The sequence below is a fragment of the Notechis scutatus genome, chromosome 3, assembly GCF_049901735.1.
Source record: "Notechis scutatus isolate UNSWTSFEM ecotype Mainland chromosome 3, rNotScu1.2, whole genome shotgun sequence".
In the NCBI taxonomy this organism is placed as follows: Eukaryota; Metazoa; Chordata; class Lepidosauria; order Squamata; family Elapidae; genus Notechis; species Notechis scutatus.
The window spans coordinates 53,723,403-53,747,558 of NC_142011.1; the positions used below are offsets into that span (position 1 = coordinate 53,723,403).

Sequence of the window (24,156 nt, forward strand, 5' to 3'; positions counted from 1 at the left end):
GCAGCTAGCAGTAACTCGAGGAAGGAAAAATGTACGAAATACTAGGAATTAGCACTGCATCTCAATATATATATTGTCTGAGCATTTTAACTAGATTTTTAATATCTATAGGTGGAGCTGAGTCGTGGCAACAATGTCTTGTACTGGAAAACAACAGCTTTCTCTATTTGGTCCAAAACCCCCAAGCCTGTGTTGGTGAAAAACATTGGGATTACAGGTAGGTGTTTTCTCAGTGCCTGCACTAGATCAAATGAAATGGTGAGAACCAAGATTATGACAGGCTCAGATAGCTTCTCTGCTCCCCTTGAACAAAGCAAAACTCACCATCTTCTGTTCTAGAAGAAGGTGATTCAGAGAGACATGAGTACTTTGAAGACTTCTCCAATCAACCATTTCTATATTCCATATTTTCTCTCTCAGAGTGTTTTGATGTGGTTAGGGCAGAACTGCAGTTGCAGGTGTACAGTTTTGCTGCAGATTGTGACAGATGGGTGAGGGGACTTGGAAATAGGAGATGGAACTTTATGAGAGGGACCTCATTTGACTGATTGATTGGTTATCTGTGTGAAATTAGTCCCATTTGTCAAAAAGGCATTGCCTATCTCTAATTTAGTTCATAGTGCAAGCTGCTGCTGCTGGCATTCAAAGGATTATTTTGCTTGCTGCATACATGTTTCCCTTCTTTTTTCCCCATGTTCCCTAGGTGTGGCTTATACTTCTGAATGCTTTCCTTGTAAAGCAGGCACCTACACTGCCAAATCTGGTTCTTCCTTCTGTCAGCAATGCCCAGCAAATTCTTTTTCTTCCAAAGGAGCTACTTCTTGCCAGCAGTGTGAACCAGCAAATTACTCAGGTAATACATTCCATGCCCAGCCATTTCTTTGATGTGTAGTTGATTTTTTTTATACTTGTTAGGCAAGTTATCTCACATTTCCAGCCATGATAGATTTAGATTTATAAATTGTCATCTTACATCAGCCCCTCTTTGCTTTTTAACTTCACTGCACCTGCTCTGTACAAACTGAAGATCAGGTATCATTCTCTTTTATATTTCTAATCCATTTTTGTCTGTGTTTGCCATATTCTTGCCCTAAATTCTACAATATTGCATGCTAGATTCCCCCACCCCACCCACTTCACTTTGTTGGCACTGTCTCATTCAGCATCAGCCACAAGGGTAGGCAGGAGACTGCCTTTTTTTCTAATAAGTTTTCTAACAGTCAAGAGTCACAGAGATTTTGGCAGAGATGTTAATGGAAGGACTATGCCTAGGATTTTAGGCCTCTTTAAATAATTTGAGTGGGGGAGCGTTCTTGGGTTTAACAACAAGAACAAAAAGAAATTATAACCTTAACAAGCCTATAATTACTTCTTGTGTTTGAAATTTGTAGAAAATCTTGCTGCTGAATTTTAATAATGTGATCTTGGGGGACTACAGGGATAGAGCTGCAGGCGATAATTTAGCATACCTGATTTACTAGTTCCTTTCAGCTTCCTCTGGCACTTTTCAAAATTCAAAATTTCAAAGTTCAGACAAAAAAGAAAAACAACAAAAGTTGAAATATTCACTCTGTGCTTTTGCTAACACAAACATTAGGATATACAGTACTGTACTGTTTGAATTCTTCCTGCCATATTGATTAAAAGACAGTAGAAACTTTGTTCAAATCAGAGTCTCGTTTACAATGAATTGGTTCAGGCCTCTTTGAAACCTTGATAACAGAGAATTAGAAATTTAAGAAGAGTCCAAAAAATTTACAACATTGTTTATTTGTACTTATACTCTTCACTGGCAATTTTGAAAGTTGGATAAAGAGACAAGAGGAGAAGGAAAAGAGAAGGTGGACCCTTTAAATTTGGGAGTACTTTTTAAAAAGACTTGTATGTTCACTCCACACCATTCCCATAATTTAATGGGATTATAATTCCATACAACATTCTACTGTTTTCTATAACTGGTTCTGAAATATGATATGGTAGCCCTAGGAGACCTCTATATGGAAGCATGTTGAGTCTTTTTTAGATGTAGTGGATTCTTGGAAAAGGATAGAAGATTCAGTGTGAGCCAACTTGTAGCTGTATGGAATATTTTAACCCACTGAGCAAATAATTTGAACTCTCAATTCAAGGTTTTATAGCCTCAACTTCATCCCTTTAATTATTTTTGAGCAGTAGCTAGGCTGACTGGATATAATAATTGTAATCAAAGAACGTGTGAAGACTGAGAAATCTCCCTTACTCTCAAACATACTGTTGTTGTTGTTGATGCCACATTAATCCACCAGTGACTTGAGATAACTATCAATGTTATCCTTGAAGGAGATGTGTGTGTGTGTATACGCAATATATATAGTTTTATAGTTTTTATAGCTTATTGCTGAAAATGTTTCTGAGTCTCTCATGTCTGCATGGATTTAATTGCTGTTTATTTTGCAATAAAGAACCAGGTTCTTCCTCCTGCAAGTCTCGCCCAGCCTGTACAGATAAGGATTATTTTTATACCCACACTACCTGTGATGAAAATGGGGAGGTATGCAACCTCTAGAATTCCATACAGGTTTTTTTTTTTTTTTTTTTTGGGGGGCTTTTGAAGCACAGCTTTGATGATCAGCATTATTCAAAATGTTTCTGTTGCAAAGTATCATATGCATATAAATAAGGTAGGGAATAGCAAGCATTTCCTTGTGGATACAATAATCAAAATGATTACCAATACCTAAAATAGATAAGGATTAGTTCACACATCCCACATAGCCAGTGTTTATTTAGCTTTAAGGAGAGTCAAAATATTTGTTACCTGTTCCACAAGTATTGAATATGGAGCTTCAAAGGGCTGTGTGGGCCACCTAAAATTCTTGGAGGTAGCAACAAAATCCCTTCTCTCTGTGTAGCTAGGTTGAATTATGTTATCTGAGAGAAGGGGGGAATTATTAAATATATGTGGTAGGAAGAAAGGATTATTAATTGTGTGAGCAGTAATCATGATGAATGATATATTTTTTAAATTTTAATTTATTAAATCAAATTGAACCAAATGCCATTTTGATCATGGCTCTGCCCCCCTTTTTGGTTTTGCTTCTAGGTTTTGGTAGAAAATTTCACTTAAAGCTAAGGGCAGTCTATGGTCCTTTTTTTCTCCATATGTATTTGTATGTTTGTATATATCTGGGGAAATAAAGTATACCATAAGTATACCTGTGAAAATTGTTCTCATCTTAGCAACACTGGAAGTTTTAGTTCAACAACTTCTAGAGTACTGTAGTTGTATGCATTGCATACTGTCGATGTATAATACCTTGCTTTTTGGATAATTTGGACTTCAATTCCCATTAGCCACAGTTAATATGACCAGCAACAAGGGAGTCCTGGAATTCTGAACCAAAATATCTATATAGCATGGAATTGTTTATACTACTGTATGAGAAGTGACAATTATAAATCCTTTTGCATATAAAGATGCTGTAAAATGTTTTATCTATTAATGACTGACTGATTGATTGACTGAATGGATAAATGAGTGATACTTTTATCTTCACAGACACAGCTAATGTATAAATGGGCTGAACCAAAGATCTGCAGTGAAGATCTCCCTAAGGCGGTGAAATTACCTCCATCGGGTGTAAAGATGATGTGCCCCCCTTGTAATCCTGGGTTTTTTAAAACAAATGCCAGCACCTGCGAGCCTTGTCCATATGGGAAATACTCAAATGGGTCTGGTAATGCTATTCTGTTTTTTTCCCCTTCTGAACTAGGTAAAACTCACATAAATGTAATTCTCTAAATGGTTTAAATGACATCGGGCTCTGTTCACTGGGAACCGCCTCTAAAAAGCATGAACTGGGCACTTCCTGGATTCAGTATTGGCATAAAAGAAAATTCGGTCTTTTATTGTGGGAGCTTTTCTTCTCTTTTCCCCCCTTATTCATTGCTCTTTCGAAAGGCAACAGGGCTATGGGACTATAAATAATACTGGGGGAGAGGTTATTCCTAGTTTTACTTAGATTAATCTTCCCCGGTATGATGCTCCAAATTGTGTGCCTTCGAGTACACTATAATACAGTTTTTTCTTTGATGAACCATCCACAAAGCAGGAAAATAAGAAAGAGCCAAATGAACAAAGCTAATCTTTCTGTCAAGAACTTTAGTGATGATTTACACAGGGTATTACTGATTTATTCCTGACCTTGATATAGCTGACTAATTTGGAACACGAAGAATTACTCCCTGTACAACAATTTGTTTCATTAAAACAAATGAAAAAAAAAAAACCATTAAAAGGTCATTGTAACTGTTCTACAAGTTATATGTCTGAAAAAATGCTGCCTGCTTTCACGAACAATTTCAATACATTACAAAAGAAAACTAACCCAGAGTAAAATGCTTAATGCAGTGATTTTCAAACTTGACAACTTTAGGACATGTGGCCTTCAGCTACCACAAGTCCAAAGCCAGCATGTCTCAAATTCTGGGACTTAAAAGTCTGTATGTCTTAAAGTTGCCAAGTTTGACAAATATCAGTTTAGTAGATGTTCTTAAAAGGACTCTTTTAAAGGCTGCTACTATCATAGCTGTACTGTTTCGGAAAGTGCCATTAACCGCAGCACCAATTAAAAACTGTCACTAGCAGTATGATTCTTTTCCTGACTGTATATGTGTTTGGTGTTTGTTTGTTTGTTTTAAATTTGGTTCTCAGGTTGTACCAATTGTCCAGTTGGCACCGAGCCCGCACTAGGCTTTGAATACAAATGGTGGAACACGCTGCCAGCTAATATGGAGACCACAGTTCTCAGTGGAATCAGTTTCGAATATAAGAGAATGGCAGGTATCCTCCCAATGTGTATTTTTACCTAATGCATTTGGCTAATGCAAGGGGCCCTAGTTGTGTTATGTGTCTTTATTAGGTTGCACCATCAGACAGTTCACAAACCAATCCTGGACTTGTTATTTATTCTTATGGGAATGAATAGGGTTTTTTAAATAGTAATTTTATTAAAGATTACAATAGCAAAAGCTAATACAAACTAAAAAAAGAACAAAAAAGGGAAATAGAAGGGAAAGAAAAAAGTAAAAATATAGTTAAGAAAAAGAAAAGAAATAACAAAGTGACTTCCACTTTATCACAACAACTATAGATAATTTTAGTAATTTATCACCTTCTCTTAAAATATAACAAATAATCTATTCTTCCCCTATCCCAGAGGTGTCAAACTCACGGCATCACAGTGGCGTCATATGACATCTCAGGATTTTTTCCCCCTTTGCTAAACTGGGCATGGGCGTGGCCAGCCCATGATGCATCTGGCCCATGGGCCGGGAATTTGACAGCCTTGCACTATCCATTTCTTTTCTATAAACAAATCCATACATTCTCATCATTTAAGTCCTGATGTCATTAAGGGTTATCAGAGATAACTACATTTCTATTTTAACCTTGATCAAAGAAATCAACTTCATATTATTTCCTGAGTGACTTATGATATTCCCTATCGGTGTCCCCATTAACCTGGCTTGTGGGAAGCTGGCAGAAAAGGTTTGGCAAACAACTTGGTTGCCAAATGCCCATATTTTGTTCATGTGACTATGGAGGTACTACAGCAACTGGAACTTCAAGAACTGGTTTTAAGGCCCTTCATACAGTGCCCTTATAACTTTGAATAGTCATTGAACAAATTGGTCATAACTCAAGGACTACATGTACAAAAGAAACTCAAAAATACGACTTTCTAGAACTCTATTTGCATTGAGTTCTAAGCACCAGAAAAGCAACCATAATTAGGAGCCATATATGTTCTAGACTTGTTTCAAGGTTATAAAGAACTTGTCTTGAGATTCTTATTAAAAGAGGTTTTATTTCAAACCAAATTGTACTGTATAGAGTCTGCAATGGTCTGAGGATTCTGCCCTGCCCTAGGTTTAGAGAACTTTTTTTTCCAAAGTCCCTTCTAACCATGTGATTCTATGATGAAAACCAAATATTACAGGAGTTGAATGACTATCTCAGAAATCAACATCTCTAAATCTCCTGATTTTTCTGGTTTTAGTTTTATTGCAAGGAAAAAGAAAAAAGAAAAAAAAAGAATGCAATAAGAAAAATGAAATATATAAATGACTTTCAATCTGAATCACTATAAGTATAAACAAATTTAGTGACTCTTCATCCACTTTCAAGTTACAAACTATTGTCTCTTCATCTTAGATCCCATCTCTTATCTAGAAAACCTCTTCCAGTTTGAAAACTTCCTTTTCTAAGTCATTGTCTTGGTCTGTCAGTGGTAAATCCACTTTTGATACTATCTCTATCTTGTCAGATAAAATTTGTTCTACATCTGTAGATAACAATTTTTGGACATAGTGTGTCCATAGATGAAGACATCATTATCAATATTGTTGATATTGTGGCTACTCTTTTCTGATTGCATTATTCAAAAGTCTCCTGTCTTTTCATTATGTTTTGCATCATTTTACATTTTACAGGTTAGTAAATCTTTACTTAAAAACTTTAGTCCCTCTAGTGTCCACTTTTTGAAATTATGAAATTCCTTTACTTTGTTATGCTTGCAAAAACAAAAACAATCTATTTATCATGAGAAGCTTTGTGTTCTTTATAATTAATTTCAAATTTTTATTGTAAAAATTACAATATTCCAATTTTATCTGGATTCTTAATCCATTTATAGCTTTCTAAGCTCAAAACCTTATTTAACTTTTTGCTGTTTATTTCACATACTTTGAATTCTTAAGCCTGTGATTAAAAATTTATTCTGTTCAGAATTGAAGGCAGACTTATCCAGTGTTTCCAAAATTGTTGTTCCAAGGGTTTATAATCATTTAAAAGTAGTTAATAAGAAGCTGTTGCTGGCTTTCTATAAAGCCTCTGTGGAGAGCACTCTGACATATTGTCTAGGTGTGTGGTATGCAGGCTCCACAGTTGAGGACAGGAAAACTGTACAGAGGGTGATAAACACAGCTCAAAAGATCATTGGTTGCGCTCTGCCCTCCCTGGAAGACTTAGCCAGGACCCGCTGCCAAAGCAGAATCAAGGCCATTATAGAAGACCCCCTCACACCCTGGCAATTATCTTTTTGACCTGCTGCCGTTTGGACGGTGTTTTAGGTCAATAAAATCCCACACCACTAGACTAACAAATAGTTTCTTTCCCTGGGCCATCCGAACCACAAATAAACATGAAGTCACTACCTCATTAAGATGTGAAAAGATGTGAAATCTCAATACCCCATTCAGATGTATAATAACATATTACAGTACAATCCATCTCTTGTGTATTATACTCGGCTAAGCGTTACAATCAGTGTTGGATGTATATTTTGTGTATATTCGTAGATATTGTACTCTCAGTAGATATTGCAAATGGAGACGTGGGTACTCTATCTTTCTTATCTTCATTTTTAAGTGCTTTGGTTTTATTGTATTGGGAACAGTTGCTGGGGTGCATCCACAGTTTCATTGTACTTGTACAATGACAATAAAGTTCTTCTAATTCTAATTTTAATTCTAATGTGCAATTGAAGATAGCTGTTATTCAGTCTCCTGAAGAGCAGCCATCTGGAGCACATGTGGGCATCCTCGTGTCTTTCCTTTGTTCAGAGAAGTTCTGAAGAACCTCTATTCACAATCTATCCATGGTCTATCCACAGGCTTTGTTTTTCACGGCAGTTGTCAGTTCTATTTTCATGGATACATCTTCAGTTCTCCATTCCGCTCCTGGAAGCACCTTTAATATGCACTTCTCAACTGACCTCTGCTGCATTGCTATATGTTATCACAACTTTCAATGATCTGAGTTCTTCCTTCCAGATTTGTTGAGATTCCAACCTCCAGAATTCCCCAGCTAGTAGTGGCCCTGATCCCTGAAAAACTTCTCAAATTGTGATCCAAGTTCTTCTAGAGAAACTAGTTTGAAAATGTTAGGGGAATAAGTTCAAAGCAATAGATCCCTTGAGTTTCTGTGAAAAGAATGCACAAAATTTCACATAAAATGATATTACATAATGGAAAGAATATCCTTTTTTCAAATTGTAGTTAAGTGGTTAACTCTTGATTTTTATTTTCAGGGTGGGAAGTGGCAGGTGACTACATCTACACAGCTGCAGGAGGTTCTGACAATGATTTCATGATTTTAACATTGGTGATTCCTGGCTTCAGGTGATGTCACTAGTCCAATTTAAGCTATGTGTTGGTAAAGCAATGTGAGCAGGTGCAATAAGTACTGTAAATGGAAAGTATAAATGAAGCATTAATCTAAGCTCTGTGTTTAATTTCTAGGTAAGCTTCAGTCAACAGTAGCTTCTGTTTAACTTTGCCTGGGCTTGGAAACTAAGCAGGGCTGAATTTGGTTAGGACATGGACGGGAAATTATTATGAAATACAAAGGCTTTATGCTACACTGAAAAATCAATAGAAAGGGTCCAAAAGAATGCAGTGGCAAACCCCTGTTGTACTGTTAGTAAGAAAGCTGCATAAACAAATTTAACTTCTCCCAGTCAGTGTTCTGCTTGCATTACTTCACAATGATTAATACCAAATGTCAGAAGGAGACAATGAAAGAAAGATCGAGCTGATTCTTAACAGAATTTTAAAATGTGATCTTGAAAACTGGGCACAGATTTTATTGTTTTGTCACAACCAAATAAATGTGCATAGAGTGACTGACATGCTGTACACTGAATCATAGAATGCATCTATATGATTGAAGTATGATTCTATTGGAATATCTTGTTCTGAATATATTTGAAATGGAAGGTAGATATTCTGATTACCTGGCTACTAAAATAGATATTCTGATTACCTAGTTACTGAAGTAAGCAGCAATAATTGAGATGTTTCATCTATAGCTATTTCTACAATTTATGAGTTCTGCTTATTCTTTTGCAGTCCACCACAATCAGTTATGGAAGACTCTGAAAATAAGAAGGTAGCAGAAATCACTTTTGTCTTTGAAACCATCTGCAGTGTGAATTGTGAACTTTATTTTATGGTGGTAAGTTATTATCCAACATCTAAAACCAAGAATTATTGAAGTGTATTGTTTATTCATAGATTTATACCATTTCATTTTTGGTAGGGTATGAATTCTAGAACCAATTCCCCTGTAGAAACCTGGTTTGGCTCCAAAGGAAAACAATCCTATACGTACGTTGTTGAGAAGAATGCTACTACGAGTTTCACGTGGGCCTTCCAGAGGACAGCATACAACGAAGCGGTAAAGACTGAGAAATCTGTTTTTACTAGTTCTTCAAATATCCTTTTAGGGAATGATCCTCATCAAAAAGTAGGTTTATTCTTAGAAATAGGGGCCATTAAAGTTAGGACTATGCCCACTATTACCTGCAATTGCCTTCTCTATAACTGAATACTTTTCCTTCACCAAGACATTTGTGACACTCTATGTTTTTTTCCAGGGAAGAAAATACACAAATGATGTTGCCAGATTGTACTCCATCAATGTGACCAATGTCATTGACGGTGTAGCTTCTTACTGCCGGCAGTGTGCTTTGGAAACCTCTGGCTCATCCTGTACTTCCTGCCCTCATGGGCACTACATTGACAAAACATCTGGTGGTTGTTCTCCATGTCCATCAAACACTTACCTGAAAGCTCACCAACCTTATGGCAATCAAGCTTGCATCCGTTGTGGCCCTGGCACAAAAAGTAACAAGGTAGTATATTGTCCTCTTTACTGTTCATAATTTCTGTATTATGACAACTGGAGCTCCATCATTATTTGAATAAAAGTGCAACATGAGGGGTGCAAATATTGGAGGTGACAAAGGATTGTCACTTAAAATAACGAAAGCAATAACAGGGCAATAAATTCCAATCAAGTATTAGGTTCAGATACATTGCCAGAAAATGGCAATTTGTCAGATTCCTGACCTCTGCACAAAACCAAGCATGATCCTTCTCCTAACACAACTCTCAGAAAGTTTCTTTAGGAGAATTCACTGAGAAGAGCTTTTTTAAGAATGTCAGCAACTGCATTTTGTCTCCAACCAATATATCCCAAAGCACATTCAAGTGGAAACTTCTTTACTTTCTAATTTTCACCTATTGAATCAGGAAATTATGGCTCTTTTCAGTTATAATGAAGGAGTTTGCAACAGGCAGCTTACATAACATTAGAAAAAATACTATTCTGTGCTTCTGACAATTTTCCAGATGGCCAAATTAGCTATCTATTACCTCATTACATAAAATATGAATTCTTATGAAATACTGTACATGTAGTCCTTGACTTATGACCATAATTGAGCCCAAAATATCTGTTTCTTAAGTGAGTTTTGCCCAATTTTATGACTTTTCTTGCCACATCTGTGAAGTGAATCACTGTAGTTAAGTTAGTAACACAGTTGGTAAGTGAATCTGGCTTCCCCATTGATTTTACTTGTCAGAAGGTCACAAAGGATACCATGAATTGAATTTTGATCATATGACCATGGGGATGCTGCAACAGTAACTACGAAAAATGGCTACAAGTCACTTTAAGTGCCACGGTAATTTCAAACAGTCACTAAATGAATTGTTCTAAGTGGAGGACTATGTGTTGCTTGTCAGCCAGCATTAATAACCCAAAGAGCCAACCCAGGGATAGCATTCTTTGTGCATCGGCCAAATTCACCTCTGTGAGAAGGATAGTTATATATATATTAGATTAAATAAATACTGTACCTGTGTCATTGCATGATTTTGCAACAGTGCACAGAAGCTCAATATTTAATCAAAATTAACTTCAAAAGTCCAAACTCATTGGAGATTTTAACTTTCTCACTCCAGGTTGTATTAAATTTTGGGGCTCAAACAAGATTTTCGCCATTTATTTTTTGTATTCTCCTCATGACATAAGATGGTATTCGTGAGAGAGAAGCGCTGTGGGTGCTAGAATGCCAAATCCAAAGTTCAGTGCATAAAATAGCAAACAAAACTTGCCTTCACCTGAAATAACTATTCTGTTTGCTCAACAGTAGTAGGAGCTTCAGAACTATACTCCTGGTTTATTTTGGAGCTACATTTTTAGATGTACACTGTGCATACACAAAGAGCAGACTATTCTTCAAAAAAGTAGTCTTTCCTTTCTTCCAGCATATAGTGCTGAGCATGGTACAATCTCTTGGTTGGCAATAAATTTACAGAATATTCTGAATCTGAAATGTTGATCCTGTTATTAAATCATTACAATCTTTTAAAAAACTCTCATATAGCTTTTGTGGCCATAGATAGGCAGTGTGTGTAGCTGTATAAATAGCAATAATCAAATATGCTAAATTAGTTCATCAATCAGTGAACACAATCTTTCAGAAAGAAGAGTAAAATGTTATATGTAAGAATTGCATGATAGGTATTTTGGAAGAAAATTAGATTTAACTTCATCCTCTCAAATCATAAAATAATTTGTATGGATTTTTGTTTTATTGAATCGATGTAGATTTTTCTTAAACACAAATAAAATTATATTCTCTTAGAAACTGAAATAGCACAAGACCTGCTAAGTTCTTCCTCTCCAATATTCTGTTTTCTATAATCATCCAGGTTGTTTGGCCAAGCAAGGCCTGTCTGAGCAGAACCTTAAGGGATTCTGGAGCTGGTGATAGACATCTCAGTAACACTTGAGTGTCCTTCTACAGTTGCTGACAAAGTCAACAGTTTCTAAATTCTTCTGCTGGGGTGTGTTTTCTTTCTGTCTTTAGATGCATTCTCTGTGTTACAATGACTGTCACTTCTCAATCAGCAAGAAGGATAGGACTCTGGAGTATAACTTCTCCAGACTGGCTAACAGCACCTCCTTTTTAGGAGGGCCAAGCTTTACTTCAAAAGGCCTGAAGTATTTTCATCATTTCAACATCAGCCTGTGTGGAAATTATGTAAGTATATGTGTATTTTCATGAGGCAAGCATCAATGGAAGCACTGGAGATAGTGTAGTTTGTCCATTTAAAGCGGGGTTTCTCAACCTTGGCAACTTCTGCTAACGGTGCCGGCTGGGGAATTCTGGCAGTTGAAGTCCAGACATCTTAAAGGTGCCAAGGTTGAGGTGAAACAGTGGGTGCAAGAGTTTTTTATTTTATTATATGATCATATCTGCATCCTCATTGACTTCCCATTCTTCAGCTTAATCTACAACGGAATGCCTCCCAGGCTGGGGTGGGATTCAAATTTATTAACATCTGGTTCTGTGGATGTGGCCTAATTTGTGGGTGTAGCTTGGTGGTCATGTGACTGGGTGGGCATGGCTATGTAAATATTATAAATATTGATGTAAATATTGATTTTTTTTAATAAAAAAGAACAACTTTTACCCAAAAGCAGGCAAAGCAGGTAGGCAGATGGAGTTGCTCACAGAATCACAGATTCACTTAGAGATCTATCTGTCTGCAATCGGCTATCTGAATCTGTCACATAAAATTTGCTTGCAAACAAACCCATAAAAGTTGCTAGCAAGCAAATTCACAAAATTAACTCACAACACACCATGTATGTAAATATTGATATATTTTTTTTTAAAAAAGAGCAACTTTTACCCCAAAGCAGGCCGGCAGATTGAGTTGCTCATAGAATCACAGGTTACCTTAGAGATCTATCTATCTGCAATCGGCTACCTGAGTCTGCACTGAAAAGCTTCAGTCCTAAGGAAGGTTCGGCTCTGCTTTTAGATTAGCTAGAAAGCAAGAAATCAAAGGATTTCCTTTCTAGCTAATCTAAATCTCCTGGCAAAGCAGAACAGCTGATGGTGGGGAAAAAAAATGAAAAATAGCAACTTACCAAACCAGGCAAGTTGGATGGCTCGCATGCTAGGTAAGGAGTGCGTGGGCGGGGAGGGGAGGGGCCAGCCAGTGGAGCGATTTGCCGGTTCTCCAAACGGGACAATTGTGTGTGCAGTGTTTGCAAGAAATCATTAGTTGTGCCGCTTGGACAGCTGACAAGTGCTGCGTTCGGGTGCACAGCATTTGAAAATCCTCTTGTTTCCTGGTTTTTCAACCTCAACTGTGTTGCGCAAAGCAGCTGAGGACAGAAAAGCAGGGAATAAAGGACAGCCTAGAGCCCGTGCAGGCGGATGTGCCAAATACTGAACCGGTTCGGTGTCAGCTGCTCTTCGCAACTACAAGTTCTATAGAACCGGGCCGAACCGGTAGCATCCCAACCCTGCTCCCAGGGCAAGAGTGGTGGGTGAGGGTGTCAGATAAGGAAGCATAGGCAAAAAGTTTGGCCACAGAGAAGGTGAGAAAGCTGACATTAGCAGAAAAAAATAATGCCAGCATTTTCGACTGTTTCATAATAATACTTCTAAAAAATAACTTCTAAAATAACTTCTAAAACACTAATGACAAAAAAAAATCTCTTTTGCAAAGAAAACAAAACTTTGAAAAGTTGGAAGACAGGTCATTTTTTTTTGAAAACTATTAATTTTTATTACATTTAAGCAAATGCAAACCTGACACTCTTTTGCACAGCTCTAATTAATGCAGGGAGATGCACACATTCTTGGACAGAGAAATGTGTTTGTCCCTGTACATCTTTTGAACCCCAATTCTGCAGCACAGTGCCCATATATTTTTATGATTACAGGTAGTTCTCAACTTGTAACCACAGTTGAGTCCAAAATTTGCATCATTAAGCAAGACAGTTAAGTGAGTTTTGCCCCCATATTACAACCTTTCTTCCCATAGTTATTAAATGAATCACTGCAATTGTTAAGAATATTGTGGTTGTTAAGTGAATCTAGTTTCCCCGATGACTTTGCTCGTCAGAAGATTGCAAAAGTTGGTCACATGGCCCGAGGACATTGTAGCCGTCATAAATACATGCCACTTTCCACACATCTGAATTTTTATCGCGTGACTAAATGGGAATGCTGGAATGGTGGAAAGCCATAAAAACATTCATAAGTCATAAGCCACTTTTTTCAGTGCCATTGTAACCTCAATCAATCACTAAACAAATGGTTGTAACTTGAGGACTACCTTTACAATATTTCAAAAAGAGCACCTCACTTTTTAGTAGCAGTGAGAGACAGGGTTGCTATCAAGTCTCTCCTTTTGTTTTTTCTTGAAGGGAAAGAAGACTGCTCTCTGCGTAAATAATGTCACAGATATTCATATTTTGGACAAAGGCACTGAGTTCTCAAAGTCAACTTCATCCTATGTATGCCAGTCTGTCATGATTCCTTCCGAAGTGATGGGTTACAAAACCATGGTCTCTTCTCAGCCTGTGAGCCTGGCGGATACCTTTGTGGGTGAGAGCCATTGAAAAAAAATTAGCCTCTTTACTGAACAGAAGTCAAAAGCAGTTGCCAGATGAAAGTGCCATACAGGTGATCTTTAAACATACTGAACCAAATCTGGACCCAGAATTGGCAGAATCACTTTAATCACTGGCACAAAAGAACGAAACCATAATAGCAGGAGGATCCTTTTTTTCTTAAAAAAAAAAAAGAAAGCACCAGATGTCCATTCTCTGTTCTGTTTTCCATCACCTCTCCATCATTCTTCGTAGAATTCTTCCTCCACAGTTTCTTGAGGCTCACTGATTCCCTTTTTACCACTGCCCAGACTTCTCTCCAAACACCGTAACTTAAAATAGTGATACAGTCTGTGACTATTAATGGTTTGATTCAGAGACTGGGAGGGGGGGGGGAGCCAGAATATTTTGACCACACATACACATTCATAGTAGACTCATTCCCACACTTAACCCCACCATCCTGGTCATTGTGGGTATCAGGTCCTTCTTTCAAGTCACCATAAAATTATCTGTGCCTCTTGGCACTTTTTCACTTTAGTTCTTCTCATTCTTAGAAAAGCAAGGTTATAGTTCATACTACTCATCATGCTTTACACACACACTCAACACTACTTCTTCATTTTTTAGACTATTGTAATAAGGTGAAATATACAACAAATTTTGGAACTGGCAAATAAACAGCTAAAAACAGGTCACATAGTATTAGCTGTGTGATATATTGTGCAAAATAAATCAAGACCTGCTAGATGCTCTGGTTCCAGTTTCAATTCCTGAGAACAACTATGGACAAAACAAATGTATTACTCAAACACAGTAATTAATACAACATGGGACTTACCTTCTGATGCAAAAAACCTTTAACTTAATATATTTTGGGGAATGAAATGTATTTATCCTTAAAATGTATTCTCTATCTTTCCTATGCGGTGCTATTCATATTAATTGGGATTAATCTCTAGGAGTAACAACAAAACCTACTCTGGACAACATAACTTCTCATACTGATTATTTCCCTGCTGAAAATGGGGACTTACCTGATGTCATATTCTTTTATAGGTAAGCTAAAGAACCACCAAACAAGTAAAAAATTGTATATTTCTGACCAAAAATTTCCTGCCAATATTTCAGGATTTTGGAGAAGTTTGGGAAATTTATAGCTGGTGAAATCTTACTTTCCAAACCAGAACATAGTCAGAAATAATATAGCAGAAAATCCTGTTGTTGCTCTAGTGTTGAATTATCTGCATTTGACAAAGTGAGGTAGCCAAAGCTGGTAGCTGATTTGTGATTCACGAACTGGCAATGTTATTTTGTATGTATTCCTTGCATTTTTGTTGACAATGAGAGGGCATTGACTGCCCCAAACTACGCACATGGACCTAAAGTATGTAGAGTTGTATAAGACATGCCCATTCTGTTTGGGTCAAAGGGGAGGAGGGGGTCGAGTGAGAGGAAGAGCTGATCATTGACCCCTTGGATATTGGAGAGGATTGACCATTTGGGGGAAACCTGGTTTAGATTTTCTTAAGATAATGACTTTTCTGAACTTCAGATCCAAGGATGTGACCCAGACATGCCGTGATGGAAGAGTAACTACCATTAGGTTGAGATGTGACCCCCTAAAATTTGAGCTTGGATTGCTCTCTTTACCAAGGTAATGGCAAGATACTTTTTTTCCCTCCTTCCTCTGCTTCAGGAGGAACCTCCCTGTTCTTAAAGGATTGCTTGGCAGTGTGGGATTTCTTAATATTACAGTGCTTATATAGCTTCTGAATGTATTCCTTGAGAATGAGCCTCAAAAAGTATTGTACTACTGAGAGAATTTCTACAGTTATCAGCAGACTAAGATAATCCTCAATTTATGACCACAATTGAGCCCAAAATTTTATGTTGCTAAATAAGAAATTTGTTAAGTGAGTTTTGCCCCATTTTACGACTTTTCTTGCCACATTTGTTTGCTTGTCAGAAGGTTGCAAAAGGTGATCATATCATCCAGGGATGCTGCAATCGTCATAAATGTGAGTCAGTTGTCAAGCATCCAAATTTAAATCACATGACCATGCGGATGTTGCATGGTCATAAGTGTGAAATATGGTCGTAAATCACTTTTTAAAGTGCCGTTGTAACTTCAAATGATCACTAAGTGAACTGTTTTAAGTTGAGGAATACCTGCATAGCCTTGTGAAATATTCAGACCATTGTATATTTAGTGTAACTTCATACTGTCAATAGTGAGTGCTAGTAGCTCTCCAGGATCTCAGAAGTTTTTCCTGTTTCTGGACCAGAAGTTGCCTATCTAGTTTGGCAAGTATACATTCTTGGATCAAGCTTGTTTGTTCACATTTACCAACTTGATCTCTCAAACTATTTCCAACACTATCTCTAGAAGGTATGCTATATTCTTCACAGTAGCTATATTTTTAGAAAGAGATTTTACAAATGCTTTGACAATAAAATATATCAGAATGGTCAGATTAAACTACTTTGTAATTCAGCAGCTCTCACATAATCTGTACATGAGGTATGATGTTGATCATTGGTTAAGGGAAACTTCCTTAATCTGACTGAGAGGAGCTGCAACTTCCAACATTTCTGGGCAGCATTAGGTTAAAGGGAACTAGTTTAAGGGATACCTGATGGTAGGACTGGGAAATTATCTTTGCTGATACCTTCAACAGCTAGCTCTTGGTCTGTTGATCTCTCTGCACAAGTGTGTCTTTATTTGGTTCTGTTTAAGATGTTTCTTAAAATTTCAAAATAGCAAGTGTCCTGATGGAACCTGTGATGGATGCACTTTCCATTTCCTGTGGGAGTCGGTTGAAGCCTGTCCTCTCTGTTCTGCAGAAGATTACCATGCCATTATCAGTGCCTGCATTGGAGGGATACAGGTAGGTTAGAACTACAAGGGTTATAGAAGTAAGATATATTGACACCAGCATCAAAGAAAGTTGAAAATCTTTTTTTTTCTATTTTTTTCCTTTTCTTTTTGCACCTCTTTTTCCTTTCTTGATTTTTTAAAATGTTCTCAAATCTTTTCTTTCTTGTCTGTGTAGCTTTTAATTTCCTAGTTTTGAAAATTGATGAAGTTTTTAAAAAACTCAATTCAGGAATTGGAATATTCAGATTTTTGCACTTGTGCTATTATTGCTACATTTGGGGATGAAACTCATAGGACTGTCAATATGACTGTAGAGCAAATATATTATTTGCATATTAATTATTAAACTAATATTCAACATTTATCAAGACATCAAGAATTGTAAATCCTTTCCACATGAGGGATAGCCCAAAAAAGGTCAATATATAACTTTGGAAGATATAGCTTTATCTGATCTGGTAATAGAGTTAACAAAGTGTTACCTGAGGCAAGATGGGTGGCCAATAAATTTTATAAATAAATAAATGTTATTGGACATGAACACCATGCCCTAGAGTCGGACATGACTAAATAGGAAAACTTTTACTACATTTGAATTAATACCCCTTCCAAGCTAATACCATGCTATTTTCTGCATTGTTTGGGTCCAGATGTTCTAAACTGTGTTTGGTACCAAACAGTTATTACATTCATACTTTTATTTTTGTTTCATAAATAACTTCTTATCAGACTGAAACTATGACAGATCTGCTTTCCTCACTACACAACATTTAAATTTGCATTTAATAGATTACTGTTCACTGCTAATCATTCAATAAACATGTAGGTAAAAACAAGTAGAGATCCCACATTGAAAAAGGAAAGGAAAAAAAATCTGCTGGAAATCCAAACTATGTTTACTTAGAGGGCAAGTGAATTTCACAGAAATGCATAGTAGTTCAAATTATAAACCACCCATGGTAGTCAGCACTGGACTGAAATATGCCTGAGGACAGTGGGGAAAATGGATGCTGCCAGGTAGAGAAGGCTTGTGACACTCAGCAACATATTTTAGTAATACTTGCTCCTAAACGTGTCTGTATCCTTCAAGATCCCTGTAGTGTGTCACGATGGTACACTGTCACAGTTGACCTTGACTGTGTTGCTGTTAATCAGACTGAAGCTATGATAGATCCTCTTTCCTCACTTTAGCGAACCACCTATGTATGGCGGAAGCCAAAGTTATGTGCTGGAGGTGTCCTGCTTCCAGAAGAAAAAGTCAGCATCTGCAAGTCCATGGACTTCTGGCTTAAGGTGGGCATCTCATCTGGGACTTGTGCTGCTGTCCTGCTAATCGTCATGACTTGCTACTTCTGGAAGAAAAATCAAAAGTGAGTTCTTTCATTCCACTTGTCATCAATTCTGACTGTGACCAGAAATATTCAGTTTAATAGACTCAGCAAACTAAAACTTCATTAAAACAGTAAATGATATCTTTTATACATTTCAATTATTTATGTAATGACATATTTATGCAAGGATAACTTTATATTATTTTCATAGAGCTGGGGTCTCCAAATTTGGCAACTTTAAGGCTTGTGAACTTTAACTCCCAGAATTCTCCAGCTGGCTGGATAATTCTGGGAGTTGAGGTACACAAGTCTTAAAGTTGCTAAGTTTGGAGGGAGACCTCTGGCATAGAGTATGCAAATGATATAAACCAATGGAAAAAGACATGTGAACATTATTTACAGATGTAATTAACATTCAGATTTAATAATGAATTGTCTGAGTGATAACCTGTGTGTTATTTTGCCTTGAAAAAAAAAAGGTCATTGTATGAGAAATCCATTGAACCTAGTCTCTCAAATGTAGGGTTTTCTATATTATGGTAGTTTATACAAAGCTCCCATCCTGGTTAATTTTTTAAAACAATTATGAACAACAGATGATAACAAAAGCTGCAAGTCAGTTTCTAAATGTTAATATTTGGTAATGGCCATGTAAAAGTAGGTAAAGTTACATGCATGTTAGCAATTTGTTTTTATTTTCTATTTGCTTTTTAAAAAATTTCAGCCATTACACACTTGTATTTAATATAATGTATTATATGGATTATTTTTATTTTTTATTTATTTGATTTGTCAATCGCTTACAAGATAATAGATATAAGTATAAACATGAGTAAGAATACAAGAAATAGGTAAGAATAAATGGGGACAATAGGACAGGGACGGGAGGCACGATGGTGCACTTATGCACGCCCCTTATAGACCTCTTAGGAATGGGGTGAGGTCAATAGTGGTTAGTTTGAGGTTAAAGGAGTGGGGGTTAGAGGATGTAACAACAGATTATGTTAGGCTATCAATTGCTCAGTTATTTATTTGAAGCAACCTAGAAAATTTGTAACAAATAAATATTCCTTGGTTTCTCAAAAAAAAGAGGGGGGATGGGGGAAAGAGAGAGAGAGAGAGAGAGAAACGAGAATGAGAACTATAGTAAAGTCCATGTTTAGCATCTGTAACATCATTTGATGCTTGTGTTGCTTTGAAATAGAGAAGCCAGCATTGTCTTCTCCAGTCTTAGTGCTTTGCTAATGTGTGGCCTTAATGTTCCACCTAACGTAGTCATTGTTGAGAATTCTGGGAGTTAAAGTCCAGACATTAGCAGAATCACTTGGTTTGAGGAAGGCTAGATTAGTCTAGTTTAAAAAGAAAACATGTTAAAAAAAGAAGTAAAGACATTGATAGAGTATCTGAAGGATGCAAAAGAACCCAAAGTTTGCTTTACAAATATAATCCTTCCATCTGATTCTCACTGATTATCTATATCTTTTTAGGTTAGAATATAAATACTCTAAGCTGGTTATGAATACTAGTGCCAAGGACAGTGAACTGCCTGCAGCTGACAGTTGTGCCATCATGGAGGGGGAAGACGTAGAGGACGACCTGTTATTTACAAGCAAGAATTCTTTCTTTGGGAAAATAAAGGCATTCACTTCTAAAGTAAGCTGGAAGGGAAAGGGGGAAGGGTGGGGAAGTAGCTTTTATAAGTGTTCAGAGTGAAAGTTCAGACCTTTGATTTAGTTCCTGTGTTTATCTAACAGTTGTTTCTTCTGTCATGTTTAACTTTTGAGTCCACTCTGAGTTACCATTTTCTAAATTCAGCTATTGTATGAAGTATTCCCAGGATTGTACGTATGTCTTTTTGTAAAAGCCAATTTTTTAAAAAAATTGTGGCTGTTTGTAATTAATGATCTTGGCTACCATAGGCTGCATACTGTACAAGCCTGATGAATCAAGCCAATAGAATTGTTTTGAGTGTTTGTTTTGAGTGGGAGCGCCATCACTTGAGGCTTTCAAGAAGAGATTGGACTGCCATTTGTCAGAAATGGTGTAGGGTCTCCCGCTTGGGTGGGAGGTTGGACTAGATGGACCTACAAAGTCCCTTCCAACTCTGATTATTTATTATCTGTTTCTTCTCTCCCCTGCTAGTATTTCTGGCAGAGATGAGTAGCAAAAGTTAAAAGGGCATTTCCCCATCCATCCCAATAATAAATACATTAAATTTTCTAAGATGCAGGAGATCATCACCAATAATAGCTCATATAGATCTAGTAAAATATTGCAGTAACATCCCTACTATTCTAGGATAAATCTGTGAATATCATCAAACCTCAAAGCCTCTCCATATTTACTGCAATGTTTCCTATTGTTCTAACTTACATTCTAATTAATGGTGCATTGTCGTTTAATGCTTATTTTCTAATGTGGCTATTTGTTTTCCTATAGGCTTCTCTTAGGTACAGTCAGGCATGGCAGGACTCTGTGTGTAGGGCTGTTCTCAATAAACTAAGAGGAAGAATCTTCCAGGTAGATGGAGATCAAATGTAGATACGTGTAAAAACAGGACAGCTGATGGAGGGTGTGCCACAATCAAATGTTACTAGATAGCTTGACAGCAGGGTCTGAGATCTCTGGCTGGGACATAGAAGGCCTATATTGTGGGGAAGGCTAGTCTTGTGCCTTTTAAAGTCACAGACTCTGTTCTTGGAGATGAATATCACGATCTCTATTTCCATTTGGGGAAATAGTATACTTGAAGACATCTAGTAGTTTAACCTTTTCAAACTTATGCTTCAAAAATGTTGAACTACAACCTTCAAGAACTCCCAAGAAGCATGGCTGTTAACTTAAAATTATTTGACTTTTAATGCAGTGTACTGTAGATGGGGAAGGGTCAGGATAAGGAAGGCTGCACAGGACACTTCAAACTCCTACTGCAAGTACAGGATTGTATATCTAACCCCAAAAAAGATGTGGAGTCCTGACCTATCTCTGGAAGAAGTGACTTCTTGTTAACACTCTTCAGAATAAGACTAATGAGTATTTTATGTTGCCCGCTGGCCTTTTGTTTAGATACCTCATTTGAGAATTAGAGCCTGAGCTCCACACTAACTTTCTGCAAAGCTGGAGAACCAAAACAGAGCATGGTATCTGGCTCTAGATGCTTAAATTCCATGAATGCAATTAGACAGGGGTCTTCAAACTTGACAGCTTTAAGACTTGTGGACTTCAACTCCCAGAATTCCTCCTCCAGTCATGTTAGCTCAGGAATTCTGGGATTCTGCCAAGTTTGAAGACCCTTGCAATAAGACACGAGAATTTATTTAATATTTAATTTTGCAGATGAAAAATCCTTCCCCCCCCCAATTCTTGAGACTAGAGGGAAACTTGAGTATTTTGGGTTTGCCCCCAATGATGATTCAGCAAAAATATGCACTTAAATATTAGCAAGCCATTTATGCGCATAGGCAAATGTTGACTGCTCCTCACCTCAAATTTTCTTCTCATCCATTCTAAAGTAATGACCCTACTCATGGTTATTTCATGGCACAGATAACTGTGGGTGTAAAGCCCCTAGTGAGATGAATACTGAAGAGGGGCTTGGCAAAGAGTGGGATTGGTCCTATCTTATAGCCTAGCTCCTTTAACCACTGTGTGCAAAGATGTTTAGAAGCTCTTACATTCTTCCCACCCCAGGTGCTTCATTTGAATGCACTGAGATCCATCAGTTTGCTTCCACACAAGGGACCTTTAGCACTGCTGAGGATTGTTCCTCTGCAATCCAAGTGTAGGATTCTCCATTCATTTTCACGGGCCATATCTAAATCTTGGTTATTCAAAAATATTATTCTGCATTCCCAACAACACCTAGAATTGAAGCCCTCAGTCTACAAATGCCTTCTTTTTTCTTTCAAAAGCAACTTCTGTTAAGCAGTCCTTTACTTACGTGTTTCCCATTCATTTATCTCCTCAGCAGTTCTAAACTGATTCTTAATTAGCTCCTATTGCTTTTTATATTTAAAGCAGTTGCTTGCTCCTTTATTCTTTTTATTAAAAATTGCAATTGGGATCATTTAAAACCTCAGAAATAGGAACTAAAAACTGAGTAAACAAAACATACCAAAATCTGGTACTGACAACAGCTTCATTTTCAATATTTGTAAATATTTTTTTTTTTTAAATGATGTCATTCTAAAGAAAAGGGATTGTGGGAAGTATCCAGTGCTATTCACAGGCAGCTAAACTGTATCTTTAACTGCAAGCATCCTCAAATGGACCCTTCTTTGGCCCCCAGTGCACTGATACCTCCCAGTAGAAGCAAAATCATGTGTGGACATCTGGGGAAGAAACATCAAAAGCAAGTTTCTGGTAAGAATCAGAGAGTCTTCAGTTGCTATTGAATGCTCCTCCCATGTTGGAATATGTTCAGAAGAACATGGAGGCAACTGGTAGAAAAATAATAGACTCACTACTAACGTATTGGTACTGCATTTATTGAATTCCCAGCTTGCTTGAGTTTTGGTAAGCTGCCTAGGTACTCTGAAAGATATAGTCCCTGTACATCTGAAACGGGTGTACAGTTCCTATACACCGGAAACACTTGTTTCACCAAAGTTATTAAGGGAGCCATTCTTATCTTCTGTGAATATAAGGAGCAGGATTGCATTCTTTGCCCTTTCCATGTCACTAAAGGATTATGGCACCATAATGACCTGATTCCTAAAAAAATAGGACGCTGAGTGACAAAGTATACAAAATCTTAATGTATTCTAGTTTTATTTACATCTCCTTTCTGTATTACCTTTAGAGAACATCTGATGGTTTTGATTCTGTGCCCTTGAAGACCTCGTCTGGCACCACCGACATGGATCTTTAGAAGTGGTTTGCCTCTCCCATACATTTCCTGGAAGATGCTTTGGGAGTTCTCCTTGATTAATACTGGCACTTTGATGAACTTGCCATGTGGCCTTATTGGAATATCTTTTAACTTCAGCTTCTTACTGTACTTTTTAAAGTCAAACATTTTAACAAATGTCCAAAAACAAACTGTGCCAAATATAATTGTGCTTTTAAAATTATGTGTAGATGTATATTTATATGTTTATTGCATACATTGTGCCCTCTTTTGTGATAATCCCACCCACAAAAAGTTGTTTTCCACAGTAAAGCTAGTGACATTATACACATCTTCTCTTTAATAGCTAATACACTGTAAAATTGATTTAAAGTCATGTCACTCTGCTAAGATAAACTGCTTCTCTGAGTAAGACCTATTGCACCAAAAGGTCTTAGTGATAAGAAGAATGTGTAGAATTGTGCTGTGAAACTTTCCATTTGCTTTTTGTAGCTTGCAACAAACATCCCTCCTAAAGAAGCTAGTATAACAACAGTTACATCAAACAATTTGCCTAAGATTTTACTGTACTATTCAGGACTCCTCAACAAAGCAGGCCTATCTTTCCCTGTCAGGATACCTGGCTATTCTGCTGTTGTCTCTATTTTCAGTTCTTTTATTTTAAAACAACAGGGAAAAAATATCTACATTAATCTTTTCCAAGACTTGAAAATGCTATTATTTGTTTTGTTAATGACCCTTCAGGAAAAAGCATTGTGGTCAAGGACTTGTGCTGCTGGTGCACCTATCATTGACAGTAGCATATGTGAAACTCCATGGCCTAATAAGGTTTCTGCCACATCATGGA

General features: G+C 37.0%; 1 protein-coding gene across 3 annotated transcripts in view; it reads left to right on the top strand.

The window, feature by feature from the left end:
- Positions 1-23,530, top strand: part of ELAPOR1 (endosome-lysosome associated apoptosis and autophagy regulator 1) — a 51,706-nt gene extending 28,176 nt beyond the window's left edge. The window contains exons 6-23 of one of the 3 annotated variants that reach the window (XR_003371813.2): positions 112-217; positions 704-853; positions 2,442-2,530; positions 3,539-3,716; positions 4,694-4,822; positions 8,073-8,163; positions 8,893-8,998; positions 9,083-9,220; positions 9,420-9,677; positions 11,703-11,876; positions 14,063-14,243; positions 15,211-15,307; positions 15,804-15,905; positions 17,013-17,139; positions 18,321-18,499; positions 19,948-20,113; positions 22,749-22,822; positions 23,262-23,530. Coding sequence is in view for 2 of the 3 variants with exons in the window: in XM_026677881.2 (XP_026533666.1) it covers positions 112-217; positions 704-853; positions 2,442-2,530; positions 3,539-3,716; positions 4,694-4,822; positions 8,073-8,163; positions 8,893-8,998; positions 9,083-9,220; positions 9,420-9,677; positions 11,703-11,876; positions 14,063-14,243; positions 15,211-15,307; positions 15,804-15,905; positions 17,013-17,139; positions 18,321-18,499; positions 19,948-20,113; positions 20,900-20,980; positions 23,262-23,330 (2,421 nt within the window). In the remaining variant the exon portion in view is untranslated. Of the gene's footprint in view, positions 1-111; positions 218-703; positions 854-2,441; positions 2,531-3,538; positions 3,717-4,693; positions 4,823-8,072; positions 8,164-8,892; positions 8,999-9,082; positions 9,221-9,419; positions 9,678-11,702; positions 11,877-14,062; positions 14,244-15,210; positions 15,308-15,803; positions 15,906-17,012; positions 17,140-18,320; positions 18,500-19,947; positions 20,114-20,899; positions 20,981-22,748; positions 22,823-23,261 lie in introns of all 3 variants that reach the window. The other 2 variants (XM_026677881.2, XM_026677883.2) reach the window with 2 other exon arrangements.
- The last annotated feature ends 626 nt before the right edge of the window (positions 23,531-24,156 follow it).